The sequence below is a fragment of the Leptonychotes weddellii genome, chromosome 4, assembly GCF_054177405.1.
Source record: "Leptonychotes weddellii isolate Sample4059 chromosome 4, ASM5417740v2, whole genome shotgun sequence".
Classification (NCBI taxonomy): Eukaryota; Metazoa; Chordata; class Mammalia; order Carnivora; family Phocidae; genus Leptonychotes; species Leptonychotes weddellii.
This window is the reverse complement of record NC_138372.1, coordinates 31,861,992-31,883,724: the sequence shown is the minus strand read 5'-3', so window position 1 is coordinate 31,883,724 and position 21,733 is coordinate 31,861,992. Positions and strand designations below refer to the sequence as shown.

At 46.3% G+C, this 21,733-nt stretch overlaps 1 protein-coding gene across 12 annotated transcripts in view; it reads left to right on the top strand.

Annotated features, from left to right (window-relative positions):
- The window catches only part of ERI3 (ERI1 exoribonuclease family member 3), a 126,419-nt gene that overhangs the window by 15,560 nt on the left and 89,126 nt on the right, over positions 1–21,733 (top strand). For all 12 annotated transcript variants that reach the window (XR_014144846.1, XM_031022761.2, XM_006728976.3 and 9 more), the window contains one exon: positions 17,189–17,305. Coding sequence is in view for 11 of the 12 variants with exons in the window: in XM_006728976.3 (XP_006729039.1) it covers positions 17,189–17,305 (117 nt within the window). In the remaining variant the exon portion in view is untranslated. The remainder of the gene's footprint in view (positions 1–17,188; positions 17,306–21,733) is intronic.

Genomic DNA, 21,733 nt, shown 5'->3' with positions numbered 1-21,733 from the left:
CGGCTCTAGGACTGTAACTCTTCCCTGTGGGCCTGGGTTATTAGGGGTGTAATTTTGGGATGTGTAGACATGTTAGTTTGGGAGCAGCTTTCAGTGGTAGGGAGGATGGGGAAAGGGGGATGGTAGCATCAGGCGCTTGGGAGACAGGGAGGAGTGGGGTCCATTCCAACATAAACTGAGTTCATTTCTCTTGGTTGGTTTTTTTTCCCATGAAGAGATTCTATCTTTAGAATAGTAGATTATTTTCCATAAAGCAGATACCACCACCCTTTTACCTTCCCCCTTCTCCCCTTTTTCCTGTTCTCCCTTCAAGTAGTGGACTGTCCTTGGGAGCATTGGAATTAGCCCTGTGGAAGTTCGGGAAGACAAGAGCAAGATGAGGAGAATGTCCTGAGGGAAGGAACTTCGCATAAAAGGGAATATAGCTTGGCTGCTGCCTGAGCCGCCCTTACTTTCTCAGCCTCTTGCTCCTGCCCATGCTGTAGAGTCTTCTCTGCCTCCCAGAACTATTGGAGATTCTGTGCTGGCTGTTCCTGGGTGGTGGGTGGGAATTTTGGTTACATAGATTCTCCCAGGTTAGGAATCAAGGATCCGTATCTTAACACACCATATTATTTCCCTTACTGATGTAGATTTCAATTACTGAGTAAGCCCTAGTGGGACATGAGTCTAAAATCCAACACATTCCGATTGCATATGATTCATCCCTCTTCTGAACTCTCATGATCACTTGGCACCTCCTTTATGGCATTTTCTACATTCTGCTTTTTGGCACATGCCTACGTATGTTTATTTCTGAACTTTTCAGTTAGATTGTAAGCTCAGATAATTATGTAGCTCTGTTCTCTTGTCCTACAGAGGGTCCTGTCAATGTTGCTGAAGGTGAAGCCTGGTTCATGTCTCAATTTGGTCTGTCAGTATCACCTTCCATCTCTCTTTCAAGGGCATTGTTCTTTTTATTTATTTATTTATTGCAATGCTGAAGATATAATGCAATACAGTTTTTTTTTTAAGATTTTATTTATTTATTAGAGTGAGAGAGCACAAGCAGGGAGAGTGGCAGGCAGAGGGGGAAACAGGATCCCCGCTGAGCAGGGAACCCGATGCGGGACTCGATCCCAGGCCCCTGGGATCATGACCTGAGCCAAAGGCAGACGCTTAACCATCTGAGCCACCCAGGTGCCCCACAATACAGATTTAAATAACTTGTATCACCAACTTCCCACCCAGACTTAGGCACCAAGGCCTTCCTGACCTAGGCTGAGGTAGGACTTCATGCCGTTTACCAGGATCTGGGCCTGATTAAAGATTATCTCCAGAATCAATGAACCCTGATGATGTGATTCCAAGGGCACTTAAAGAATTGGCTGCCCTGGTTCATTATTAGAAAGCATTAGCTGTTGCTTTAGAGAACTCAGGAAAAAGCATTCGCTGTCTTGCTTATCTTTAAAAGGGGAATACGAATGATCTTGGAAGTTATAGACCTGTTAGTTTACTGTGATTCCAGAGAAGATACTTGACCTGATCGTCAGATAATCAATCAGCAAACAGCTAGAAGAGCATAGGGTACTACTGAGTAATAACTTACATGGGTTTGTGAAGAAGAGCAAATCCTGTCAGATCAATCTAACTTCTTGCTGTGACATAGTGATGGATTTGAGTGGATCTGGGGTAAGTGATAAATGTAATGCATCTCCACTTCATTAAGCCTCCACAATGCTGTGATCAACAGGTAGGAAGGTGAGTTGGGGGCCAGGCAGCTCTGTTGTACTGCCCATGGGATCATTCTCAGGAAAGGGATGGGTAGCTCAGGAGTGATTTGAGACTTGTTTGTGGCAACTTAAAGCCTCTCTCTCTTTAAAAACAAACAAACAAAAAAACTTCTCTAAAGTTTGCAAGTAGCAGGATCCTGATAGGATTCAGAGGAATTTTGGAAGATGGATTGGAGAAGTTGTCAGTCCCACATAGGAGATAGCATCCTTCCACTGAGGTTATCATAGGTCACGTTGTCATTAGAGCCTCTGTGCTGTGTAGGTCTTTTGGTCAGCAGGGACAGTGGAGAAATTGGAAAATCTCAGGATAAGAGGGGAAAAAATCACTAGGGGCACAAAAATAGGACTTAGAAAGAAAGAAGAGAAATTGAATATGGTTTTAGTGACTTATTTCTTATTCAGACTAAATAAATTCATCATATGGGAGGTAGTTGTTCCAAAGAGTATACTAATAACTTGCTCTTCATTTTATTTTATTTTATTTTATTTTAAAGATTTTATTTATTGGAGAGAGAGAGAATGAGAGAGAGCACATGAGACGGGGGAGGGTCAGAGGGAGAAGCAGACTCCCCGCCGAGCAGGGAGCCCGATGCGGGACTCGATCCAGGGACTCCAGGATCATGACCTGAGCCGAAGGCAGATGCCCAACCAACTGAGCCACCCAGGCGCCCCGCTCTTTATTTTAATAAGGATAAAAAAAAGAAATGAATTTAAATGGAAACAGGCAAGATTGAGATTTGGGATGAGAATGAACTTTTAGAAGAGACTGGAAAAGGACTAGAAGATGGGCTGCTAGCTGAATCCAGCCCTTCCTAGTGCTCTCTCAGAATAGCTTAATAGCTGTCCACTTGACAGAGATGCTTTATGGGCAAGGTCTGTGTGCCTCTTTGGGATGAGCTTGGGACTGTGGATCAGCCTTCCTCCTTCCTGACTCCCAGTGGCTTTCAATACTCAAGGCCTCTACATAGGACATTTCTAATCCTTATGGGAGTGTGCCATTATCCCTCGGGGGTGAGGAGGCAGAAACAAGTTTGGGGCCAGGATCTATCTGGAGGCTTGGCATGGGGTTCATTTTTCTGATTTCTTTGGTCTTCAGAAGTCTCCGAGTCAGCTTATTGGGACTGTCCTTAAGAAATGGCACCATGAAAACTAACAGGTATAAGCTCTGTTGTACTCGGGTGAGTAACAATATTGGTAATAAACATGGTAAAACATCTGGTATTTTCCATTTGTCATCATTTTTGCTGTTTATTTTTGTACTTTGTTCAGCTAGGTGAAGCTGGAGTGGTCGGTTTACCAGTAATAGGCTTCACTTTTTTTTGCAGGTTTTTGCACTCGTTTTGATTTACATTTTGATTTAGATTAACATGATAGATATTGGCAGAATATGAAACTTTTACATTTGAAAACATTTTTCCACCTAAATGTTAATTTAGGTGGTTTAAATTGCTTTAGAGACTCCAAGTTTGAGGAGTAGAATTCCTTTCTTGCTTTAGGAATTGTTTCCTGATAGGGAAGTAGGTTTTTATCTGGTTTAGAAGAATCCTGACTCCTTTCTCCTGGCTAGCAGGAGTTCATAGTTGTTCATTTTGGTGTGGATGTGCATCGAATAATGGTGGTTGTGACCCTCAGGCCCAGGGAGCAGCCTGAAAGCTTTGGTGGGATCTTTAATTGTCCATCTTTAACCTGGGGGCAAGTTCTTACCACCTCAGTGTTTAGAAAGGAACAAAGTAAATGTAAGTGAGGACAGTGAGGTATAGGCCACAGCACACGGGGAGAAGGAAATAACCTCAGCTCTCCGGATGGCCAGGGAGAGGGCAGCCCTGCTGTCCTTGTCTGGGGAGCGAAGTCCTGGCTGCTGCCTGCCCTCCCTCCCTGGGTTTCCTCTGGCCAGCCATCAGCTCCTGAGCGTGGTATTTTCCTCACTGCTCTGCCACAGCCCTGCGACTGTTTTCCTTCTCATCTGTATTCAAGTGCCCATAACTTTGGAGAAAAATGACCTTGGGGGTTGAGGTTTTCTAGTGTTTGGTCTTTGTCCACAGGGGCTTTTCTTTTCTTTTCTCTTTTCTTTTCTTCTTTCTTTCTTTTTCTTTCTTTCATTCATTCTTTCTTTTTTTTCTAGGAAACCTTGAAGAAACTCCATCTGCATTTTGAGTTAGAACTATGAGGAAAGGAGTTTCTCTTTTATAGAAAATTGTCCAGATGCTGGGTTATTTTGGGAGGGTAGGGTGGAGGAAGGTTAATGGTGACAGGAGAAGGAATAACATAAAAGAGGCATTTGAGAGGCATACTCAGTATGACTTAGAACTGTTACCTCATTATTAGTCTTTTGTGAGAGAGACATTTTGGGAAACTTTACAGAAATTGTTAAGATCCCTACAAATCAAACTATATCAATTCCCTTGTCCATTCAAGGCTGAAAGGCAGGCTCCCCCTACCCTTTCTCCCTTGCCCCCAACCAGTATGCACACACACATACTGCTCTTCCTATGTATCCACCTTTCCTTCTCCCTGCTCTTGGTTTCTACACCCTCCAAGTGGACTGAAAGACAGTTCCCTAGAGAAGGAACCCACCCTTCCTGCCCCATTCACTTGTCCCAGTCACAGCTCCTTCAAGTAGGAGGGGCCCAGCCAGGCTTTCTATTGCGAGGGCCCAGTTGTTGGGTTGCGGGTCATCTGCCTGTGTCCCCAGTCAGCCTGCACTTTTTTCTCTACAGACAGGGGAAGGCGCTGACGCTATTCTTCTAAACTGGGAAATGAAATGCAAAACCGACGTTAATGTAACATTATGGTTGAGATTAAATGCACCAAAATCAGGAAATTCAAAGTTATGCTTCCCACAGCAACTATAATTCAGCCTCATCTGGCGTGTGTAGTATTTTGTGTTAGTGCGGATGGTGTTATATGTTAAGACATTAAAGTTAACACCATAAGCAGAGCACAAAATGCTTGAGGGGGCTGAGTTATGACGACTGTGTGAGCTGTAAGTGTTCTTGCGCAGGCTCCCGACTCCTGGTATAATTTTTCCCTTGCCCATCAGACCAATTATTGCCTTTCTTTTCAGTTATATTTCTGCTTTAACACATCTCTTCTTCCAGGGTCACCGTAAATGAATTCCGCTATTGGTGGCCACTGATGGTGGTGGGACTGGGACAGCCCACTAGGCGCTTTTGTCCTTTTTGTTGCTGCTTCCATAAAAGTGGTGCTTACCCTCCACCTCCAGAAGCCCCCTCCTTCACAGACTGCTGTTTCCTGGTGGTCCCTCATCCGGATCCCCACCCCCACCCCCGCCGTCCCTTCCCTCCAACTGTCACTGGGGCTCCTCACAACCGCTCCCTGAATGAGAACAAGCGTTTGCTGTGTCCGGGTCTTGGCCTTGTTGTAACTTCACGTGAAAGCCGAAGGGCCCTTCTTTATTTGGAGCAGACATAGCAATGTGGAAGTAAAATATACATCCCGGGAGTGCAGCACCGATGCATGGTGGTGCTGCCTTATGTGTTTGGCGTAGCAGAGGCATAGATCGAAGGGGGTTTATTTGCTCTCTTCTGACTGCTTCTCTATCTTCCCCAGGGTTTATACCTTTAAGCTGCTGTGGTGTGTAGTTAGGGCTGTGGAGTTGCCTGGGGGTGGGACCAGGAACTTTCCTTGGGGAGCACTGGGTCATTGGTAACAAAATCACCACATAATTTAGTACAAGTCAGGAAACCTCCCCTTAGTCTCTTATTATCCTGGTGGCCTCCCCAGGGCTGAGACAGCTGTTGGAATGCAGATTTTGTTAGACACTGGGCTAAGGTTGGTGGTGGGGTAGAGCTGTGAAGAATAGGGCCATTGATAAATGATGAATGAAATCAGGGACTGTAAACGAACAGTGACACTGAGCTGCCTTTTAAAGTTTTTGTTGGATATGACAAAACCAACCAAGTAAGCAAAGGAATGGGGAGGACCTTATTGTAACCACCTTAGAGGCAATGAAAAGGCCTCATTCTACTCTTTGGATAGCAGCTTCAAGCTCTGTGTTAGATCCTGGGGACATAGAAACAAGTGAGAAATGGTCCCTACCCTCAAGGAGCTCATAGTCGAGGAGGGTAGACCTACATGTAACCACTGTTAAGCATTTGATTATATCATGTAGGTAAGTACTTGGTGCAGTGGGTCCTCAAAGGAGGGGACTGATCAACCCTGCTCATGGTGTGGAGGAGGGGTCGCATAGGCTTGATGTTAGAGAAACGTAGGAGATCCAAGAGAGCCAGGTCAGCCAATGGCCTCTCAGAATTGTAGCAGGAATGAAAGAAGGTGCTCACAGTAAGCCAGGATGAATTGACCTAAGTCTGAAAAACTGACCTGGATTGCAGGGTTGTTTGTGGGAGTTGAAAATGAGGAAGAGAGAGAATGAAGACTTTGAACCTGACAAATATTTCACTGTTTGTTTAGTAGGATTGTTTCTATTGGTTATATGGTATTTCTCACATTCAAGCCAGAAGATGTTTGTTGGTTTTTTTTTAAGATTTTAATTTTTTTTTTTTTTTTGAGAGAGTGCCCTCACGAGCAGCAGGGAGGGCGGGGGGGGGGCAGAGGGAGACTTCCTGCTGAACAGGGTGCCTGATGTGGGTCTCAGTCCCAAGACCCTGAGACCATGACCTGAGCCAAAGGCAGACACTTAACAGACTGAACTACTCAGGAGCCCTGCAAGCTAGAAGATCTTAGTGGGATCTGTGAGAGTATGAAGGCTAGGAGAGGTTTGAGAGAATTTTAGCCAATAAAGTGTGGGCAAAAATGTAAGGGTCAACAAACAAATATGTGAGCTGAGGCCCTGAGGCATTGCCGGGGAGGGCTAATTGGATACCCCAGCTGCTATTAAAGGCAGCACGGGGTTGGGCTGCTAGGCCTTCAGGGAGAAGGAAGGGCTGGAGAATGACACGGCATCTCCCTGTGACCCTCTAAAAGTACTGGCAGTTTGGATCTGGATCTGCGAGACATCCCTTGGGAAGACCTACCTTCCATAGACTGGGGAGGTTTAGATCCGTCAAACAGATAAGCAACTGGCTGACTAACGTCGAGAGATGCGATGAAAGATTAAGGAAGAGGCAGGTGGGCCTGGGTAACAACAGAAAATGTGCTAGAGCAGAGGTAACTGGAGGGCTTCGAGATGGGGGGTGAGCTCTCTCTCTGAGCAGCAGCAACAGGTACACAGCCATAGAAGGAAAACGGGGAGTTTGGGATGGGGTAGTGAAGAAGTGAAATCCAAAGGAGTGTTTAGGGTAGGTCCATAGGCTTCACTTCTCCCTGCCTCCATCCTATCTTGTTTTTCTTCTCTCCAATATTGATTACGTTCCTTACTTTGTAGACTGATCTCAGTTGTTTGACATGAGGAAACTGATATTAGGAGATGCTTTCTCCATCTCTTTGTCTTGTTGGGGAAGAGGGTCCTGCATCATTTTGATTAAGATGCTATTGGGGTGATTATTTTTTATTCTCTTATCCTGGGTGTTCACAATACTTAAAAAAAAAAAGAAACAACCCACAGCTATACATTTATGTGATGAGTTTTGAGCTCTCACTGTGAAAATTGAGTCATAGCCTAAAAGCCTGAAACAAGAGTGTTCCCAGATTGACACTAGCCCCCCAGGCTGGCAGGTCTGCAGCAGAGGGTGAGCAGGCTGGGACAGGCAGAGAAGGGTTTGTGCGTATAGAGTGCTGTCACGGGCAAAGCCTCATTTGGTGCTAAGAGATCAGAAAGGAGGTAAGTGGACTCTGGAGAGAGAGACAAACATCAGCAAAGCTTTTAATCTGATGTGCAGGTACCTTGGAATTGGCTGCTGTTTTGGTCCTATCCCTGTCTGTAGTGGCCAGTGGGCGATCTTGGTCTGTGGACAGGAAAACACATTTGTTATGTGATCCGTCCAGTTCTGTTCCAGTGCTGTGGTCAGTGTCTAGTTCTGGGGAGGCCGTTCCAGCCAAGGGTTGGCCTGAAGGCTCAATGCTGGCAGAAGCTGTTATTTGGAGATACTGATGTTGCTGAAAGGAAGGAGCATAGAGTCCAAGGTGAGGCTGGAGGCAAAGTTGGTGAGCCAGAAGAGAAAATGTGAAGGTGTTATTGAATGGGATAGAAGAAACAGAAAGAGATGTTGCAAGCCAGAGTTCATGGGAATGGTGGGGAAGATGTTCCAAGGGGTTAAAAATGGACGTGGGGAACCTGATTAGGAGGCGTTATTTGGAAGAGTTGTTAGTAGTTTGGACTAAGGTAGTGATGGTGGGCATGGAAAGAAGAAGTTATGTGTTGTAGCTTTTAGATGTGCTGGGAAAGAAGTGAGCTTGAGGACCATGCTTTTAAGTAGCTGATGGTTCCTTTGGATACTGGTGGGCCCCTGGGAGTCAGCGGTGCTAAGAGATTTGGCAAGGAGTAAAGGTGGAACCTATGGTTGTTGTAAATGGGGTGCTCCGAACTGAAGAGTCATTATCAGGGAGAACCAATAAGGTGAGTTCCTTAGTGGTGTTTTAAGTAGGATCTTTTTGATGAACCGTTTGGCCATTGGCCTAGGGGAGGTAGGTAGTGATGATTAGGTAGATAGGATGATAACTGGAAAGAAAGCTTGGAATCTTGCTCTCCAAAAGTGTGATAGCAACTGAGAGCCCTGGTTTGAGATTGTGATGTTTGAAAATGGAGTTCCAGGGAGTCTGTCTGCATTGTTCACGGGTTGGTTTTTTTCCTATCCCCAGTGCCAGTAGCATTTGAATGAAAGGCTAACTGGTGGACTGAAAGGGATTGGTAGTTGGGAACAAAGGAGGTAGGCACTGAAGAATGGGATATGAAACATGCCATTTTAATAAGGTCTGCTTTCACTAGAAAGGTAAGTGACTAGAGAAACAAGGCCAGGGGTAGGCCTTAAAAGGAAGTTCATGGTGATGGTGCAGAATGTGGTGGTTGGTTGATGTTGGTGAGGAATCCCCAGCTTGGTGCCTCGGGATATTTGCAGGAATTGCTGGGATCCTGTTCCAGATCTGTGGCCACAGGTCTTTCTCAAGAAGTCTTCATTGGAGAAGTATCCAGAACTGCTTTTTGATTCATTTAGACAGAAGGAAGGTGTTTTTCTGGAGAGGATAGTGTGAGTGCTTTGTGGGTAGCTGATGCCCTGATCCTGACGGTATTCTTCGAGGGAGCACGCATTGTCATGAAAGAAGACCTCTTGTTGGCTCCCTAGCAGAGAGTTACCAGCTTGCTTAATAAAGCTCTGGGATGTGACATGCCAGCTTTTCTCCCCTGATTGTGGCAGCAAGGAGAATGAAATGTCTGATGGCAAGAGCCAGGAGTGGTTGGCAGATCTAAAGGGCTTGTCCTAGGTGCTTGAAAGTGGGCCAAGTAAGGGTTTGTTCTGAGAAAGGAACTAAGACCTGTGGCTCGGATTCTCACTTGGTCACTATATCTGTGATAAGGAGGTAATCTCATAGATGTTCTAGATTACACCTGTGTTTTTCAAAGTGTGGTCCAAGAACCATCAGCATCCTCATCATGTAGGAGCCTGTTAGAAATGCAGAATATCAGGCCCTACTCCAGCGCTAAATAGAATCTGTAATTTGACAAGATCTTTGGGTAATTTGAAGTCTGAGAGACATTGCTCTAGTCTAGACCAATGGTTCTTAAACTTTAGCAATCAGAATTGTGATCAAAATCACCTGGAGAGCTGGTTAAAACACAGATTACTGGCCCCAACCTCAGGGTTTCTGATCCAGAGTTTGGGGTGGAGGCTAGGAATTTGCATTTCTGATAAATTCCCAAGTGATGGGATGCTCCCTGTGAGGAAACATGCTTTGAGACCCACTGACTTCCCTAGCTTTTTCGTCTATAAAATAGGGCAATGATTCCTGCCTGCCTTACAGAGATGTAAGATCAAATGAGCCAATGTGTGAGAAAAGTGTTCAGTGCATTGTAGGCAGGATGTCAGTTTGTGTTTTGCTTGCTCCATGGCCAGTGGTTTTAAAAATCTGTCATGCCAGCACAACCGTTTCCCTGTCCTGGCTTCTGGCCAGCAGCTTTGTACAAAGAACAGGGAATCTATGAAGCACCCATGGGGATGAGTCTTCTGTGAAGAGACCAGCAGCCCCTTTAGGAGCAGGGCCTTCTGAAGCCCAGCCACTTTCTGTGGTCTCCTACCCAAGTTGCCTGACCAGAACCTCTGTCTGCCTGAGTGGGCTTGGGCCTCTCCTAATCACCTGTTACCCTCAAATAGTAGATCTTTAGTGCAGTATTTACACTCATTGGGAAAATGGTCTTTGACTAACCAAGCCTCTGATTCATCTTGTGATCCTGAGTGTGTTACCTGACTTTTCCTCACCTTACTGGTTGATTAAACGAACAGTCATTGGCTGCATGTGCCCAAGTCCCAGAATGTGGACTCTGGACCTCCAGGGTGAGGAAAACTGAGGGAGAGGCTATTCTGATGAGAAGCAATATAGCATAATGGTTCAGAGCATAGCCTCCAGAACTGGACTCTGGATTTGAGCCCAGTCTCCACCACCTACTAACAGTATGACTTGCCTTGGGCAAGTTGCTTGTACTCTTTATGCCTCAGTTGCCCTATTGGCAAAAAGGGGTTTTATAAAGCACCGGTCTCATAGGACTGTTGGGAGGATAAAATGTAAGTGCTTAGAACAGTACCTGACATATAATAGCTATAGGAGTTAGCTCTTACTAGTGGTATTCTTAATCATGGCACCATTGCAAGGTATTGGGATACAGCAGGTGGCTGGGAAGCAGGCCCTGCTTCGGGAAGCATAGAGAAAGCCTTTAGGCCCTCTACCAGCGTAGTGGGTAGAGCTGAGGCACCACCCAGAGAGATTTTTTTCCTCTACTGGAATGGTAAGTTGGGCCCAGAACCCTTCTATTTCCATGCCCTCCCTTAGTCCTGCCTCTGGGGGGGCCTCTCCTGCACACAACCCTGAGATTTGCTTAAATTAATTTTATAACCAATATGTGTACAGGTAGCTACAAAGGAATCATTTGGAGGTTTGCTGCCCTGGAGGGTCAGCTTCACTGAGGCCACTAATATCTGCAATTATTTACAATTGAGCATGTAAAAATGCTTGAACTGAGGCGGATCCAGAGTCACGTGAAGGTAGACACAGGCATACACACTCCTGGGTGAGGATGCAGTTTTGAAAACTTTTGGTCTCCTTCGTTTATTGGTATTATGGTTTTGTTTTTTAAATTCAAATTTCAGTAAAAGTAAATTATAAATCATTCTGTACACCGCCCCTGCCCTCCCCAATAAAGAATAGCAGTGTCTATTTCAGCCTCTTTTCTACATTTTAATTGCTTTGGGGTCTATGGGGATAGTGAAAAGGGACATGTAGGTGAAAAATCAGCCTTTTAAAGCTCCGATTTTTTACCCTTCCTTGTCCTGAAACTTCAAGCATCAGCTCTCATCTGTCAAAGTGTAAATCAGCAATTAAAACCCAAACAGCCAAATGCCAAAGATGACCCGAAGCACAAAGCAACTGACAAACAAGTCCGGACAAATCGACGGGTAATTTATAAGCTTTGCCCTAAAATCTAATTATTTGGCAATTCGAATTTGCAGCCAGCCAGGGCTCGGCAATAAATTTAACCCGCCATAAATTATTTAGGAGCAGGCTGTGGTGTAAATCAAAACCACGAGTGTTTGTTTAAGAAATAAGCTCCTTGTGCATAAAATGTCTTTTTTTTTCCCCCAAGGGAGAAACCGTTAAGCAAACCGTGCCCTGTTCATTGCCCAGTGCAGCCCTCACTTTCCCCTCTCAACTTCCCCTCTTCCCTGTGGCCAGGAGGCTCCTTGATCCCTTGAGGAAGGGCCTACCTTTGCATGCAACTTGTAGCCAAAAACCAAGTATTTGCATAAAACTCATATTTTATAAAAGCCATGTACTGCTTTTTCTACCTTGTGGTGTGATGTCGCTTTTGGATTTATCAAACCTTTCTGTGCAGGGGTGTTGCACATTTTGGAATTTTCTTCATAGGATGGAGGGAAGGGATAGATTAGTTGTTACCATCTGTAAATTGAAGAAATGCCAGTTCCTAGGTTGAGAGGAGGAAGCCATGAAAAATTTTTTGCTGATTCCCTTATTTCAGATGGGACCATAGAACCATCAGCTCAGGCAAAGGAGAATCTGTGCTTTGGAGAAAAAGTCTGTAAGAACGCTATTAAACCTTCTGTCCCATTGTCAAGAAATTCCAGCAGTCTAACCTAAGTCCCTTCTCCTTAAAAATCCTTTTGTTGTTGTTCTGTCTTCAAATATATAATCTTATCACTGAAGACACTTTAGTTGAAGGGAGTTTGAATACCCTGAAAGCAACCTACACATTTATTTCTTGTAATCTACTGATTGTAGGTGTGAAATTTCACTTGAGATGCTCTTGCACTTTTGTCCTCAGTTAATCAAGATAATCTCTGATGTTCCTCGTTGAGCAACTAGAAAGCAGCTATCTCTAAAACCTTTGTTCCAGCTTATACCTCTGCTCACTTAAAAAGGTAAAAGAATATTTACTTGGTGCTTCCTTTTTATCTGTCTTCCCTCCCCTTAAAAAAACAAAGGTTTGCTGCTGACATTTTATTGAGGGAGACAACAGACATGGTAGGTTTGGAACCCTGGATACTTTGAACAATCCAAGTTCTGAGGCTTTTGTCCTGAGTTGTCAAATTGTGGCTAGTTCCCATCCACCATCAGCAGACCAACTTTTTGGGGCTATTATACTCTGTCCTTGCACAACCTAGTGGTGCAGGTAGCTTGTGGACAGTGTAGGTTGACCAGCTGTCCCAGTTTTAGCTCTGAAAGTTCTGTGTTCCAGGAAACCCTTGGTCTGGACAGACAGAAAACTGGGATGTTGGTGGTTTGTAGCAGTTGGTGGAGGAAGAGAAGCCACTTAAAGATGAGAGACAGGAAGTGCTTTGGGGTGTTCTGTGTCTGGGTTTGAATCCTGGCTCCACCACCACCTTTATCCTGTTTGTCACCTTCACCTCTGTGACCTGTGGAGAGCTCTGTAAAAACAGATGTTTCTGCTAGAGCCATGTGCTTGGCTTCTGCCTTGCCCTTTATTGGCCCCTCATGTTACTCACCAGAAGCGCAGAGAGCGAGGTCTACATGCGAGGACAGAGCTGGGTGCTGGAGCTGCAGACATAAGGCTCCCACCGTCCCCGAGCTCAGGGCAAAGCGCCGTCCGCGTCACTGCAGTGCAATGGGGCCTGTGAGGCGATGGTCCTCCAGGACTTTCTGCCCGGGTAGGCCGTGCTCAGTGCTCTTGTAACTCGAGAGCAGCCTCTCTTCCTAGGAGACAGCAGACCGAGCTTCCTAAAGACAGCCTTTCAGTCTGGAAGAATCAGCTCTTGACCCATCAGATTTTGAAAGCTGTTCTCTTTAAGTCTCATTTCCCCATTTGGAGTCCCAGCTTTGCCCCTCACAAGGAGTGTAACCTTAAGCAAGTGACCGCTTCTTTTAGGGCCTTATTTTATCTGTAAAATAAGGATCATAGCGATTCCCACCTCCTGAGTTGTTAGGAGGCTTCAATGAGGTCGTTCCTGTTAAGCATCTAGCAGACTGTCTGCCATGTAGTAAACAACAAATGGAAGGAATGAAATGATTCCATTTTCCATGGGTCCCCAAGGGTGTCAGGGCCAGCTCCTCTTTACCCTTTGCCCAGACTCAGACAGAGGAGCCGCATCTCATTGTATTTGTCTCTGCCTCCACACCCAGCCCCTGCCTGGTAAATAGTAGATGCTTAATAGTGTTGGTTTATGAGCTGCTGCTACTGCTGCTGATACGACCTATCTTCCAGGATTAATAAGGGCAAGATAAGAAAATGTATTTGCAAGCACACTATAAGTTGAAAGTCCTAACACTCAGTATGTCCCTCCACTAAGATATTTATCATAGTGCATTGTTCATTATTTGTTCAGTATCTTCTCTGCTCACTAGTCTGTGCACTTCCCCAAAGCGGAGGCTACACCTTTCTAAATCCCACTCTAACACTGGTACAGTGCCCTGCACCCAGTAGATGCTGCTCAGGTAGTTTAATTGAATGCGAATGACATACAGATGTAAGGAATTGGGAAACTGTTCTTAGGGCAGGAAGAGAGGGCTGGTAAACACACACACACTGGTTCTTCTTTCATTCCTGGTGCTACCTCTGCACAAGCAGACACTCAGCTACTCTTAAAAACTTCTTCCCAGGGGAATGAGGAGATTGAGGGAGGGAAAAGGAGGAGAGGCAGGAATAACAGTTTCATTATCGGAGTGACTGCCTCCAGAAGCTAGCACGTAGGCACATCTTCCTAAGCTCTTGGGTTGGAATGAATGTGATCAACCTGTAACTTTGGTGTTTCCATTGCGATCCTTATGAGCCGAAAACTGTTGAAGTGTTTGGCCTGCTCCAGGTGCACTGGCTGCAGAGTCATGCCCCCTTGGTAGAGATTAGGGTTCCTCTCCCATGAATGGGCTGTTGGGGCCAGGATTTTGAGGTTCTGGGCTTGATTGGGTAATACGGGAAGGTAAGAAGTACCTAAGTGAAATCCTTTGTGCTCTGACTCCCCAGAGGGTCTTCTATCAGAAGCTCCTCTTTTGCATCCTCATTGGCTTAAATGAGTATGCCAGTGTGCAAGGTCATTGTTACAACAGCTGCTGAGGGTGCTGAGAAGGGGCCCATGCAGAGTCATGTTCTAAGATTGGCTCTTGAAAGTCCCTCTTCTTGGTCTTGGGGAGAAGGCCTGGCTGATGGGCCAGTGACTCTGGAGAGGTATGTTTATGATAGGTCCAATCCACTGTGTCCCTGGCCCCCAGGCCTCTTGGGGATCTCCCCCCGTCTTTTTGCTTAGAGCTGGGGCTAACTTATTCTTCCTCTCTGGGAGGGTGCTACTGAGTGTGAGCAGAGGTTAGCTCCATTTCTCTAGGGGTGAGTAAGCCAGCAGCAGGAGAGCTTGAAGAGCAAGCTGCAGTGGGGAAACCCAAAGGCCAAGTTTTCAGAGAATCTACTGGGGATGCCGACTTGGTGCTGGTCAGAACAGGAGCTGAAGCGCTTATTATTTTATAATAAATACTAATGAAATTCTAGATCTATAATAACATTTCAGATATCTAAAACAAACCATGTGCTTGTAAAAAAGTGGAAAGAGATCAACTTTAAGCCATAAATTCTTGGTAATAGAGGGTTTTTTTTCTATTTATGTTTGATAGATATTTTTGTTTCCAGAGGAATGTCAACTCCTAATTTCATAATGTATCATGGGCTTAAGAAAATTGAATTTAATAAAAGCCAGAGATGAATGGCATCCTTAAAGGTCCCAACACTTGTCTTTATTAGCAGGACAAACTGCAGGTCTCCAAACACTGCTTCTCTCCAAATGAAAGTTTAAATGAAAAGTACAGTTGTGTCACAGGTTAAATTTCATTGTGGGCCCAGCTAACATTGTTAGTGAGGAACTGGCTGTATTTGTTTCTTTAGACACCAGGGCAGCCAAACTAACCAGGCTGTGGAGCTCCTACTGGGGAAGTGCTGCTTCTCCATAGTGGGAGAAGCAGGATACATCAGAAATTCAGGCGTCCGATGAGCCCCACTTCAGAGTTAGTGTTTGGAAATCTTGGACATCTGTTTTTTCAGGGGGACCGATATATATTTTGTGTGTATGTGTGCCTCCATTTTATTTTTCAGCACAAAACTGTCCTCTACCAGGTCTGCTAAGGAGTGCTTTGTGAGGAGTGAGAGAGGCCCAGGGATTTGGGGGATAGCTCCCCCTGTCTCTTCAAGTTGGGAGGAAAGGTGTCACCTAATTTAAGCAAAGCTGGGACCTCCTTGCCACGGCCCCTCTGCCTCAGCCTTGTTGCCCTTCCTATCTCAGGGGGCTCCTGTCAGCCTCCCCATTTTGGGGGATCAGCTGGGGAGACCAGGCAAGCAGAACCTTTGGATTTTTCAGTCATGAAATCTGACTGCCTTGATTTAGTCTTCAGTCCTGCTGTAATGTGTTGGATAAAAATAGGTGCTTTAAGAACAAGCCCAGTAGTCATAGGTGTGTTTGAGGGAGAGGCTACCTGGCTGCCCTGGGACATCGAGGGGATTGGCCATTTCTCCTGTCTTCCCACTCGTCCATGTCCTGCATGCGGTCAGGTGTCAACAGCTTCCGTGCTGTTCCCCCAGGCTGTCCCTGGAGAGAACCAGTTTGCCTTGATTTTAGTGATACTAGAAGGGTCCCCTCCAGAACCGGGCGCTGGGGTAGGGATGCTGCTGGAGCTGACTACTGGGGCCACGGAGTGGGCCAAGCCCCCCTTCGCTCTCTGCAGTGGAGGCCTTTTCCACATGCTAATTTTACTCGGAGGATTTTGCTTTTATTTATTTTTTTTATTATTTCCTATTTGTCTCTTCCAGATGTTTTCAGGGCAGTTTTTTTTGTGTTGTAAACTAATTCCATTCATGTTTTAAAAATTTATGAAAGCGCTAATAAAAATGTCAAAGTGGTAAAAATGTTAGCTTTTCCTCTGCTTTGATTAAATTTTGCAAACTGTTTTTGAATATTAAAAAGTAATAATTTTTTTTATTTTCTCTCCTCGCTCTCCCTTTTCTCTCTGATGCGCGTGTGCTCTCCTGCCCTCTCCCCCCTCTGGTGCATTCCTCCCTTCCCAGGAGCAATGTAGGAGGCGCGCTGCACAGCCAGCGTTCTGCAAGCCTGTTTGCACACCAGGACCTTGGTGCTGTGCATCTCTATTAAATAACGGAGACCAATTAATCTTAGAGACACCAAACAAATTGTCACTCCTCCTCCTTCTCTTCCATTACGTTCCAGTGGACTGGGAAGGGCTGGCTAAGTGATTGGGGGGGGGCAGGCTGGGGGAGGGTGTACTGCCTGAAAGAAAGGTGGGAGGCACCAGCTCCTATTACTCTTACTCAGTTTTCTTTTTCTTTTTATATCCCCTTTGGCTTTATTTATTATTTATCTTTTTTTAAAAAAAAAAAAAACGAATGAAGAAACTCATCGGTTCTGCTTAAACTTCAAATGCAGAAGGCTGTGATTGGTCTTATGGCTGGTTGTCTAGGTGACTAGAGATCCAGGCCCATCCAGGGCAGAGGCCTGGGCAAGGGGACAGGGTGGGGCTACTTTTATGGGCTCCAGTGAACAGGCCTCTGGCAGAGAAGCAGTTGGGGAAACTGGGACAGCTTGTACTACTGTCTTCTTTCCCCTTTCCAGAGACAGTGGGGGTGAGGTGTGTGTCTAGTCCCTGCCACCTGTAAGGGTAGTAACAGTGGGAAGGTTGGGATTGGAACCGAGCTGGCACCATCTCACTCAGTCTTGGGTCTGGCCTGGCAGGAGCTAATGAGTCCAAAGCAGTCCCTCATTCTTGACTCTTCCTTATAATGTTTGGTTAAAAAAATGTATTCTTTTTCTGTGTCTTTGCCATTCCAGGAAATCATCGAGTTCCCCATCCTGAAGCTAAATGGTCGGACCATGGAGATTGAGTCTACCTTTCACATGTATGTCCAGCCTGTAGTCCATCCACAGCTTACTCCCTTCTGTACAGAGGTAAGGGCCCTGGAGCAGGGCAGCACAGGCTGCTGGGACAGGAGCTTTTGGGTCACTGGTGCACTGTACATGCTGCTGTAGGGGCAGCTGGAGCCTTATTAGTGGGTAAGGCAGGTGCGCATTGGACCCAGCCAGCAGCTGGCTTTTTACAAAGTCTGCCACTCCGCTTGCACCACTGTGGTCACTGGGGACCCAAGGAGAAGTGGCACCATCTGTCCCAGCTTCCCCAACCTTTTCTCTCCCTTATCGTCCCTACCCCTCCTGGTGACCAGGCACTTGGAGTGCTGCACCACTCCAGGATGGTACTGCCGGGCTTCAGCTACTTTTCAGTTCCATTTCCCCTGGGGCCTCTTGACAAGACGTAAAGATTTCAGCTTCTTGGAAGGAGAGGTTATGTTCAGGCTTTCTTAGCCTCTGGTGATGTTTTTCTGTCCTTGAGCAAAGTGGCCCTGCGTGAAGCAGTGGTTGAGTTTGTGGGAAGCACGACCCTATCCTTGAGGAACGAGAAGAGCAGTCCAAGTGGGATATGAGGCTGAAATGTCTTTATCCTTATCCCGTGCCAGTGTTGTACTCGGCCACCTTGCCAGCAGGTTAGTATTGGCCCCATTTTGCAGATTGTGAAATTGGGCTAACTGAGATCTTGATGCTTGCTAGAGGCTCAAAAGAACTAGTAGCAGAGAGGAGGTGCCCCTGAAGAGTTCTTACTCTTGAGACCTTCTGTGACTGCTTTCCCCTGTGACGTGTCGTGTTATGCACTCTGTGGTGGCCAGGGGCTGTGGTGGAATCATGGGCCAAGTATGTGTGGTAGCAGAAGTAATGGGAGAACGTGAGTGTTTCTGGAATCTTCTTAAGAATTTGGGGCTGGGGTACATTCGAGATATTCTGCCTTTGTTTAGAGATTTACTTTCTGCATATGAGTGAAACATGAGGAAGGAAGTTCTTGAGTGATCCCCAAACCGTTGTCTTGGTGTGGGGAATGCTGGGAAAGGGCCTGCCTGCCACTGGTGGGAGGGCCCCATGGGCTCTGAGGCTGACTTAGCCCAGATATGAAGTTTCAGGGGTCGCTACTGGGCTTGATGCTAGTGTTTCCTGCCCAACCCAGGTAGGCCTTTGATGCAGGCATCCATCTGCCAAAGTGTGTAGTCTCTCAACCCCTTTGTTGTTCCCACTAATGATGTTGAGATTCTTGCTCCCTCTGGGATCTACGTTTTTTCCCCCTTGCCCCTGGAAATTACCTATACCACCAGGGGGCGCTAATCTGTTCTTTTTGCCCATTTTGGGAAAAAACCCACCATTTTAATGGTGAAAATCCCCTTCCTTGTGGAAAGGGAAGATTTTCCTCAAGCCAGCTAGTTACCTGAGCCTCCACTGGCCTGAAAATGCAGTATCCTCTTGTCCTTCTCGCCTTCCTCTCTGTGTGCAGATTCCCCCCTTGGGGACTCCAGCTGCAGCTAGGCTGCCTGGTGCAGCTGGGCAGACCCAAATTTGGGAAAGGTTACTAGTTCTTTAGGCATGGAACAGTGCTGTTGGAGCTCAGCCCTGGGCAGGAGTGGGTTCTTGAGAGTATTGGGAAAAGAGATCTTTTTGAGATCAGGGCTGTTGCTGTTTCTTTTTGGGGGTAAGGGAGGAGGGATTGTGAGACTATGATGAGAGCTATTTTTCCTTTTTTAGAAAGTTTCACCCCTGGACACACATACATAATTTGGAGGGCAGGAGGCACGGTGGGGTTGGGACCCTTGTCCAGAAGCCTTATCTGAAAGTGAAGATGTGACTGAGCTGTGGCACCGAGGGTGCCATTTCGCCTCAGGCTTCCAGAGCCTCCAACTCTCCCTGACCTGGTCCCGGCCTTTTTGTCCAACCTCACATCTCCCTGCTTCATGCCCCCTCACTTCCCTCACCTAAGGTCGCTCCCTCACAGTCTGCCTGTGCACACGATGCTCCTGCCTGTATGCGGCTCCCACTTTCCTTCCCTGCCCCTACTTGTCCTCTAGGACTTTTCTCAGGGTCATCTTCTCTGGGGAGCCTTCCCCAAGCCCATGGCTGGTCCCACCACCCAAAGCGCTGATCAGATGCATTGTACTGTATTTACTTATGTGTCTCTCCACTAGACCGTGAGTGAGTTCACTGAGGGCAGAACCTGGGTCTGATCCATCTCTGGCCCATCATTAGGGTCTGGTGCCAAGTAAACACTTAACATGTGTTCCTTAAATGAATGAATATTGTCAAAGAGTAGTCAACCACACCTTGCTGCCCGCCACCCCACCCCTGCCCCGAAGTAACTGTCCTGCTAACTCGTTCTTTCGAGTAAGTGAAGACTTCTTTGGAAGACCTCAGATCATCTAAATATTGCCCTGTTTCCATACCAGATGGAGTTGTAATGTAGAGAGAGGCATGAACACGGGATGGGGGCCATCACTGTGGGACCTTGTCCAGTGTGGCAGTGGCTACCTTTGGGGTAGAGATAGAGATCATCACAGTCAGAGAGAATCTTTCCTTAGTAGGTGTGAGGAACAACCCAGCACCTCTGGACTGTGCCTGAGCATCTCCTCTAGTAGGATTTTCTCTTGTGCATAAGAAGTTCTTAAGAACCCTGGCCTCTGTGTGTGTGTGTGTGTGTGTGTGCGTGCACATCATGACACATGAGTACACATATGAGTACATGCTTTTGGAGGGGAGAGACAGGCTCAGTGCTGGGCAGCAAGAAGAGGGATGCTGCCTTGAGTGGGTCTGTAGCCCACATATAGACACTCTTAACTGCTCTGTGTAATGGACATGTTAGTAGCCTTCTTGAGATCCTTTCTTCGTTCCAGGTGATAGTCTGCCAGGAGACTTGTTTCTGACAGAGATAGGATGGGATAAGTTTCATTCCTTCCCAAGCCCTTTCCCTACCACCTCTAGAATCTGCTCCAACCCGTCAGATCTCTGCATCTAGCAGCTGGGCTAGTGCACAGTCCCTGACCATGTGCAGTTTTTTTTGTTGTTGTTGTCATTGTCTTGAAAAAACTAGAAAAAATACCAATTTTGCTAAATGCCAGTAAAGGGCTTTGTCTTGCACCTATACTTATAAAGAGTGAGATTTATTGGTCTCTTTGTCTGAGGAGAAAGAGTGGGTCTGATTATCAGATTGCACACCAGAGACAAGTGCTTATGTAATCAACAAACTGTCTTGGTGTCAGAATACGATTGTGTTGGAGATAAACTGTGAAAGGAGAAAGCACTGGATGCTGACATGCTATTGGCATTGAGTGTCCTGGGCTGCTTCCTGTAGTTGCTAGTGTTTATGATGAAGCCAGCTCGTTCCTGGACAAAGCCCCTGTGTGGGTAGGGGATCTCAGTAACCAGTCATGTTATCAGTCAGGGTCAAAAGCCCCTCGCCTTGTGGTTTCCGAGTCTGGAGAAGTGGGAGTTAATCTGTAATCCCTTGGTGAAAGGAGCCACAGAGCACACATTAATTCTTCCTCTCACCTCTCCAGCTTTAAGTGGTTAAGGTCTTTGAGCTCTGTTTAGCCTGTGAGCCCTGGTTCTCAGCTTAATAATACTTGGCTTTCCTCTAGTACCTTTCATTGTGAGGATGTGAAAGCTTTTTACAAAAATATATTAACCCAAGTGGGGTTGGGTGTAAACTGCAGCATGAAGGATTTAAGTTAGGCCTAAGGTAGAACTTTCCAGTATTTATTTTATTAAATTAGCTCTCTCCTTCATCGCTTCTGGTGTAAGTCTTAGAGATGTCTTATAGGTTGTCAGTATCAGGTACAGGGACTAATTTCTTAAGTTCACACACTTCATCTAGTGCCTTGGTGGAGCTGATAAGATGTAGTCCATCCTTGGAAGGATTCATACAGGGGAGTGAGGCCTCCCCCTGGAAGGATGCTTCCAGCTGAACCAATAGTTCAAGCCCCCGTGTCTCTGGGGGTTGAGTTCAAGCCCTTTAGGAGCTCAGCTGTAAGCCATGTCTTGCTGAACCACAAGTCTGGGAAGCCTGGAGAGAGAGGGAGCTGGGCTCACTAGGCTCCTTCCAGACTGATGATTCTAGGATTGCTGACCACTGGACAGGAGTGTGAGAAAGCCCCAGGACCCTGGAGCCCTACCACCTACCACCAGGGTGGAAAAGGCGGGCCCTAGTCTGTAGTGAGAGATCGCGCAGAGCAGTGCCTTGGTTTTCCTTTTTAGTGCAGTGACTTTCTCTCCGCACATGAGTGATTTTCCTGGGCCCAGAGCAGGTGCTTGTGGAGTGCATAGATGCTGACCTAAGTCCCATCTCCAAGGAGGGAGGTCTCTTGACAAGGGTGCCATTGGTTTCTTCTGTGAGTGAGCCTTTCTGGAAGCCCTTCAGTGTTCATCTCATCTCAGTGACCCTTGGTGTAGGAGTCAAGAGAAGTGGTAGACCTAACTTTGCCCCAGAAGACTCAGACAGGACATGAGACTGGC